Source organism: Rhinoraja longicauda, chromosome 3, assembly GCF_053455715.1.
Source record: "Rhinoraja longicauda isolate Sanriku21f chromosome 3, sRhiLon1.1, whole genome shotgun sequence".
NCBI classification, from domain to species: domain Eukaryota; kingdom Metazoa; phylum Chordata; class Chondrichthyes; order Rajiformes; family Arhynchobatidae; genus Rhinoraja; species Rhinoraja longicauda.
The window spans coordinates 77172946-77181762 of record NC_135955.1 but is presented as its reverse complement, the minus strand read 5'-3'; the positions used below and the strand labels follow the sequence as shown (position 1 = coordinate 77181762).

General features: G+C 40.5%; 1 protein-coding gene across 4 annotated transcripts in view; it reads right to left on the bottom strand.

The window, feature by feature from the left end:
• Positions 1 to 3616: 3616 nt before the first annotated feature.
• LOC144592115 (multiple C2 and transmembrane domain-containing protein 1-like) overlaps positions 3617 to 8817 on the bottom strand; it is a 368260-nt gene continuing 363059 nt past the window's right edge. For all 4 annotated transcript variants that reach the window (XM_078396486.1, XM_078396489.1, XM_078396487.1 and 1 more), the window contains one exon: positions 3617 to 3926. In XM_078396486.1, the coding sequence (XP_078252612.1) occupies positions 3840 to 3926 (87 nt within the window). In that variant the 3' untranslated portion in view covers positions 3617 to 3839. The remainder of the gene's footprint in view (positions 3927 to 8817) is intronic.

Genomic DNA, 8817 nt, shown 5'->3' with positions numbered 1-8817 from the left:
AATTCCCCCCGACCCGGGACCTCCTGCTCCTGTGGTTCCTGCAGCCCCCCTCCTTACTCGTTCTGGTCGCGAAATCCGGCTCCCTGCTAGGTTCCGTACGTCGGGTTCTGGGGGGGTCATGTAGTGACCATAGGGATTGGTCCTGAGAGTCGAACCCTCGGATTGGCCAGCAAGGTTACGTGGTGGTTTTGGCGCCCAAAACCAGTCAGTGGGAAGAGAATTCGATGTGTATAGTTTGAGTTAATGGTCGTCTGCGATCTCGGTTGTTATCCTTTGTAATTGAATATTGTTACCGCAATAAACTTCTTTAACAAAGTACAAGCCTTCAGACTCGCCATAGGACACACAAAATACATTTTTACATGAATATCCACCACAGTGACTCCTCCACATTCCTCACTGTGAAGGAAGGCAAAAAAAAGTTCAGTCTCTCTCTTCTTTGTCCTCGAGCGGTCGAGGGCCTCTAACCTTCTGTTGATGGGACGATCTTGACTCCCGTAGCCGGCGGCGGGCCTCCCTCGTTGGGGCAATCCAGCTACTGCATCGGTGGGGGGGAGGGGATGGGGGGATTTCAGCTCCGCCGTGCCTGTGATGCACCCCGGGTCGGGACCAGTCAAACGTCGTGCGGCTTTTGGAGCTTCCCAACCGGTCTCAACCCGAGACCGTGAGCTGCTGATGTTAAAGTTTAAGCCCACCTGTGGAGCACTAGCAAATCTGCCTGCCAGAATATTGGTCCCCCTCCAGTTAAGTGCAACCCGTCCCTTTTGTACAGGTCATCCCTGCCCCCGAAGAGGGATGTGGATCATGTGGAGGCAGGTAATATTACTTTCTTGGCATAATGTTCAGCACAGACATTGTGGGCCAAAGGGTCTGCCTGTTCCTGTGATGTGTTATTTTATGTAGGAAAGAACTGCAGATACTGGTTTAAATCAATGGTAGACACAAAATGCTGGAGTAATTCAGCGGGACAAGCAGCATCTCTGGAGAGAAGGAATGGGTGACTTTTCGGGTCGAGACCCTTCTTCAGACGGAAGAAGGCTCTCGACCCGAAACGTCACCCATTCCTTCTCTCCAGAGATGTTGCCTGCCCCGCTGAGTTACTCCAGCATTTTGTGTATACCTGTGTTATTTTACGTTCTGCACATTGGTTGGCATTCAGGAGCCTACTTTTTTTAGTCAGATATCCTAAAGCAGCACGTTCAGGGGCAAAATGAGTATCTTTCCCTGTTTCTCTTTATTGACTGTTGCATTATATCTGTAATTATGTCGATGATTAAGATATTCAAGTATAAATCTTATAAATATGAAACACAAGTTGAATGTATCAAAAATCTTAGGAACAGCTGGTAGAGCTCCTGCCTCACTGCACCGGAGACCCGAGTTCGATCGTGACCTCGGTGCTGTCTATGTGGTGTTTGCCTGTACTCCCTGTGATTGCTGGGTACTCCAGTTTCCTCCCATATCCCAAAGACATGTGGGTTTGTATATTATTTTGCCACTGCAAATTGCCCCTCGTGCATTAGGTGTTGATGAAACTGTGAGATAACATAGATCATGTGTGAACGGGTGATCAATGGCGAGCGGGAACTCAGTGGGCCCAAAGATCTGTTTCCCTGCTGTGTCTCTCAACCTAAACCTAGTGCAATGAGTGAATGTAGAATCATAGAAAAATTATAGACAATGGACAATAGGTGCAGAAGTAGGCCAATCAGCCCTTCGAGCCAGCACCGCCATTCAATGTGATCATGGCTGATCATTCACAATCAGTGCCCAGTTCCTGCCCTCTCTCCATACCCCCTGACTCCGCTATCATTAAGAGCTCTATCTAACTCGCTCTTGAAAGCATCCAGAGAATTGGCCTCCACTGCCTTCTGAGGCAGAGAATTCCACAGATTTACAACTCTCTGAGTGAAAAGGTTTTTCTTTGTCTCCGTTCTAAATGGCCTACCCCTTCTTAAACTGTGGCCCCTGGTTCTGGACTCCCCCAACATTGGGAACATGTTTCCTGCCTCTAGTGTGTCCAGCCTCTTAATAATCTTATGTTTCAATAAGATCCCCTCTCATCCTTCTAAATTCCAGTGTATACAAGCCTAGTCATTTCAATCTTTCAACATATGACAGTCCCGCCATTCCGGGAATTAACCTAGTGAACCTATGCTGCACTCCCTCAATAGCACGAATGTCCTTCCTCAAATTTGGAGACCAAAACTGCACACAGTACTCCAGGTGCGATCTCACTAGGGCCCTGTACAACTGCAGAAGGACAGAAAGCATACCCTGTGACCCATCGTGTATGTGCCAATTGACAAAAGCTACTTGGTCTTATTCTTCCTCCTAACACTAAATCCATAGACCTGCAAGTAACCTTGCTTTTTTTTAAGGGTCACTCCAAAATATGTGCACCATTAGTCACAGGTTTCTAGTCCAAAAAAACACCCTTCCACCATCCTACTCTCCCTTATATGAAACCAATTCAGTATTCAGTTAGCTAGCTCTCCCAGGATCCCATGCAATTTAATCTTTCAAAGGAGCCTACCATGTAGAACCCTATCAAAGGTCTTGCTGAGGTCCATATAGACATCTACACTTGCCTTCTTCGACCTTTTTGGTTACCTCGTCAAAAAACTCAATCAAATTTGTGCAACACTATCTCCCATGTACAAAACCATGCTATCCCTAAACAGGCTCTGGCAATCCAAATGCATATATCCCTCAGAATTCCCTGCATTAACTTATCTACCACAGAGGTTAGACTCCCTGGTCTATAGCTCCCAGACATATCTTTGAACCCCTTCTTAAATAGAGGCACAACATTAGCCACCTCCAGTCATATCCGATACTTCACCCATATCGAACATTGATTCTTCTGACCCATTTATGTTCCTCCCTGACCAACATCCTGTTACCCAATTTATTTCCCCTGCCCCATCTCGTTCCATGTGCCCATCATGCACACACTTAACCTACTGAGTCTCCTATCCCTTTCTCCATCTGGTCCCATCTGCCTGTCATCCCTCCCTTATCTGCTTCCTTATATCATTATTTATCAGATGCTAGAACTGCAGCCCTTTGTCGTTTACACGTATCACATTCCAGCCTGACTCTTCCTCCACCTTTCCCCTACCTGGCTTCATCCATCATACTTCATCCTCATCTTGTTTAATCAGCTAGCTCTTGCCTCTCCTCTCCCCTCGTCAGTTTATACTGGCTCTCTCGCTTCTACTTCAGTCCTGTTGCAGAGTCTCGACCTGAAAGGTGAACGATCTCTCTGCTGCCACAGTTGCTGTTTCACCCAGTGAGTTCTTCCAGCAGGTTTTTGCTCCAGATTTCAACATATGCAGGCTCTCGTGTGTTTCTCAACTCTGTGGAATTCTTTAATTGTGTCCCAGATTGTACATTTGCCCCATTAACTTTTTTGAGGACAAATACATTTCTGATCTAGCAATGAAAAATGTTGCTGATATATAATTTTATTGTTGGTGTCTATTATTGAATTGTTTTTAACACTTGTAAACAGTCAAAACCTGTAATGCACCAATATTATTTTAAATGATGGGACTGGAATAGTTTGTAAATATTTACCACCTGTTTTTTAATAGTTTTATAAAGATCCAGGCATTAGGCACATTCTGCAAAGCTTTAATACAATGGGAACATAATTTCAAAAAGTTTAATGTAAGTGATTTGTACAGTAAGTATTTTCAAATACAGTTCAATATTGTACAGCATTTACAAATGCGTCATTTCATTATAAAAATCAAAATAAATGAGTGAAGAAGGGGAAACTCCAGCAGCTGATCCCCTTCGAATCTTCAGGAAGCAGATGCATAGGTCTGTAGTTATGGAGTCTTGATGGCTGAAATATTTTTCTTCTTATGTACAAACAGGCCATGAATAGATTCTTGAGTCAACTCGTGGTAGTGCACCTGTTTAAACAGAAGTTATGGTAAACCAAGTGATCATATAGTTCTTTGCTAGCAGTGGGAAATGTGTACAAACAACTGTCTAGGTATGTGGGAAAATGGCTTGTAAGCTGTTTCAGTGGCTCAACTGGGGTTAAACACAGAAAGGTAACATAAACCATAAAAAATATTTTTTGAAAGTACTGGAGAAATTGCTGCCTGCTATAAATGTACAATATTGAATCCATGTGTGTTCTTGAGAATATGGAATAGAGGAAATAAACATAAATCTGTTCAAAGGACTTACTGTACACTAGTCATCTTAAGAGAATGGGGTTAGGAGAGAGAGATAGATCAGCCATGATTGAATGGTGCAGTAGACTTGATGGGCCGAATGGCCTGATTCTGCTCCTATCACATATGACCTCATGACCTTATGATCATGACAAACATATTTCCATCCTTAACTTCAGATAGTCCCTGCTTTCCCTCTCTATCCCCTCCCCCTTCCCAGTTCTCCCACTAGTCTTCCTGTCTCTGACTACATTCTACCTTTGTCCCACCCCCTCCCCTGACATGTCTGAAGAAGGGTCTTGACCCTAAACGTCACCCATTCCTTCTCTCCTGAGATGCTTGTCTGACCCGCTGAGTTACTCCAGCATTTTATGTCTACCTTTGATTTTAACCAGCATCTGCAGTTTTTTTCCTACATATTTCCATCCTTGTTTTTTTTATGGGCATCAAGATCACAAAACTGATTACAATTAACAATGATTTGTAAAAATAACTTGTATCAATATTTCCAGGCTTTATTTTAAAAGCAATTTTCTGTCCCTGTAGTGCTCATGAAGTCCACTGTTCCCATGACTATTGCAGTGAAAATCAAAATAGAACACGGGTCAATTTCAGGAACTCTCCCATTCACTTGATATAACTTTCAGTAGAATAATCAAAAAATCCAGTGTTTATGGCAAAAGTGTTAAATTGGGTTGCAGCCCAATTTGGTGGTATCTCCAAGAAACCTCACCCTTGATCTCTGGTCTCCAACATTGTGAGATTTATAAACCAGTAAAATTATGTTGTAGCCTACTCGGGGGGCACAATCCAAAAATCTAGCACATGTCTTGTTCAGAACTCCTGTCAAGGTGCACAACTAAGTAATTCAGGACTGATGCCAGACTGCTGGCATTGACTGCTATTCTCAGCAATTATCCATCCACTCCAATGGTAGCCTGCTGTGCTCTAATATCAGCACTGAGATACAGGCCTGCTCTGACAATAAGCCTGGAGCTCGCATTCTTGTTTTCCCAGTGAGAGACCTGTGAAAAATAGCTCTTTGAACACTTATTCTTTAATTCTCCCTGCTGATAAATTACTTTTCATTTTATAAAAAATACAATGACATGTTTATTGAACACTTTTTATAGCATCACTCCATCCCACTTAAGAACTAATGAAATGCAGTCATTATTATGGAGGAAAGGCAGCAGGCAATTTACACTCAGCAACTACCCACAAACAAATATAATAATGATCAAATAAACTGACTTGAGATATTGATTAAAGGCTAAATATTAGCCTGAACAGGAGTTCACTTATCATGCCCACCCGAGGGGGGCAAAGATACATGGTTTAAAATATTAAATGTGATTTCATAGTTTATGAAGTTCACTGCATTTAGTGGATGATCTTGATAATTGTTGTTCAATGTGAACATAAAATTGACATTTTTAGGTGGTCATGAGGAAAATTAATGTTACGGTTTTTAATAAATGTTCCTCTTCAGTCAACAACAGATTTTGTATCCAATTCAATATAACTAAAATCATGCAGACCATAATAAAATTCTATCACCTTACAATGTTTCCAAAATTCTGAACATTGGACAAAAAAAAGACTAATGTAAACATAAACAAATACTTAGCTTGTTAGCTTCAATCATGGGGGGCTTGACCTCCACTCTGAAGGGTGTAAACTTGAATATCACAGCTAACTATCAATCAAGTAAATTACCTTGGCTCTACCATTACTCAACAAGCTATGGAGAAATGGAGGTCTTTTTCAGGCTGCAAGAAAACAGGTTTCTCTAGAAACTATGACTTAAAACAAGGAAATTGTAAAGACGTTTTGACATTAATCCTGCAACAATGTGGTTGATGTAGTGCTAAATGCCAACCAAGAAGTTAGTCTCTTGGAAACTGAATTACTGAGTGTATTGCTCAATTTAAAACTGAACTAAATGAACCAAGAAGAGGCCATTCAGAGTCGGTGCTGCTGCTAGTTAATTTCATTTGAGAGGTAATTGAAATGTTACGATAAACCAAGAATGTTTTTTTAACTGCTTTCGGAAGATATATGCAAATACACATCCTTCAGGTGCTTAACAATTACTGGTATTCCCATCCCCCTTGCGGATGTTCCTGTAATTTTTCTCATTGGTCTTGTGAGAAATGCATGTCAATGAACCTGTTACTACTGGTAACATTTACCCAGAAAAGTTTTGTTTACATTTGATTTAAATTAATGAAATGGGTAGTAACACTGTATGTTTACATTTTTTTTTTCTTTGTTACTTTTCAAAAGAGCCATGCCTAGAAATTTGACCACATCACTGCTTTCTGCATTATGGGACTGAAATAATTTATTGCCAGAATGAAATGCAATGACAACCATTTCCAGGTCATTTATATCCAGTCTGGAAATTCATACTAGGGGAATTTAGACTGTATAGTGGAGGTAATGATAGCATCATGTGCATGACTGAAATCATGAAATTTTGCTTCCAATTCCCTAGGCCTCATGCCCTCCTCTGAGGTCCAGGTACTTATTCACCCTCCAATCTTGCTCCCAATTCTATTACAATTTAACCACACCCCTAAATCTCAGCCCTTTTGAGGCCCAGGAGTCTGACCCACTGATTTTGGCCTAATCTATTATGCTGGGGCACAGTCCTTAATTGTGCCTCAGATCCTCACACCATTCTCTGCAGGCCGTCTGCCAGTCTAGGTACTCACCTGGATTCCATTCCATCACATCCGCTCCCTAGCTTCAATTTTCTTTGTAAATCTCCTCCTAATTCATTCGCCACTTCTTACTTACACAGCCAAAACCTGGTCATTGATCTACGGCCACTAACCCTCCCTAGCCTCTGAGGCCCAGGATGGGGCAACAGCGTTCCATTAGTTTTTACTAATGCGAGTTTGTATCATAAGATTATTGGCACACGGTTGCTATCACCATACAGTGTATTCACTTGAATGCATTAGAATTTCTAGGCCTTAATATTAAATCGTGTAAAGATTTATTCTAATGTTACAATCCATATGTTAGTTTAACAAGGAACTTGAAACAAGGGGTTCACTTTTGTCTTAAATGTAGCATATTACTTAAAAATAACTCAATAGTTTAATTTTCACATGAACTTGAAGGAATAATATTCTAATGGTGTCATCTGTAAGCATAATTGGGAAGTTATTGTCTAAAATTGTCTCTGAAAAATAGTTATCTCTCCTTTAAACCTTTTTTCATTATTCACTATCACCATGAGTGTATATTAAGTGCTATTCAGCTTTTAGAATGGAGCTACACTGCTAACTGAATAATCCTTTTGTGTGATAAAGACATTTTTATTCTTAAATTTATGAGTACAAATGTACAATGCATCACTCGGGTGTAATTGATATACTGTTTATTGAGAACTGATATTTTCAGGACTATTAATATAATTTCTCTGCCACTGAAGTTGAATGAGAATTAAAATTTTATTCTGCTTATAACATTCCACACTTCGAGGAGCTGTATAATAGTTTCTCAAATGTCTGATCTATGTTCCATACCAAATCACAGAATGGAAAGGATGCCATTAAACTTCTGAGCCTGGATTGGCTCTATTTGAAAGCAATCCAACTCATTCCACTTCCCATCCCCTCCTCAGAGCCCTGCAAGTTCATATATTTCAGAAATACAATTATTTATCCATCTCCCCTTTAAACATCAGAATTCATTCTGCTTTCGCTTTTACCCCAATAGTGCATTCCAAATCTTAATCACTCACTGCATTTAAAAATGTTTTTCAGTTCACCTTTGTTTCTTTTGCAAATCACCTTCATTCTGTGTCCCCTTGTCATTGACTGCTCAGGGACAGCTTTTCTCCAGGTACTTTGTCCATATCCTTTTTGATTTTAAATGAGTCTATTAGATTCCCTTGTAACCTCCTTTATTCCAAGGAGGTCATCCCCAGCTTCTCTGATCTTGCCATATATCTAAAAATTCCTCATCATCTTGGAATCATTTTGGTAAATCTCTTCAAAGCCCTCACATTCTTTCTCTGCTGAACTGGGTGCAATGCTCCAGCTGTGACTGAACCGGTGATTTCTAAAGCATTGAATTTGCTCTTGTACTCAAAATCACTACCTATAAAGCCGAAGATCCAAGCTGCTTTCTTGACCATGATCGCCATCTGCACTGCTTCTTTTAACAAACTATGTCACCTCAGATCTGTCTCTGTTCATTAACTCCTTTTTAGAATTATTTCCTCTGAGATTAAATTGCCTCTTCTCATTCTTCCTACCAAATGTAACACTTAAATGTCCTCAGCATTAAATTTCGCTGAGCATCTATCCTCCCATTCCATCAACCTATTTATATTTCCCTGAACTCAATTGCTATCTTCCTCGTATTTCTCTATGCCTTCACTAGCAGGAATGTTATAAAGATTAGACTGAATGATTTTGAATTTAATCACTTCAAGTCATATTCCAAATTCTATGATTTTCCTGTAATTTTCTCAAAGATGTTTCTTCTGGTTTAATGCACCAATCTGAATAACCACACCTAGGCACATCCTGGTGTCATGTGGAGCTGGGGTTTTTTAAAATCTCATCCAGTTTAAATCCAGATATTTTAAAATTAGAAT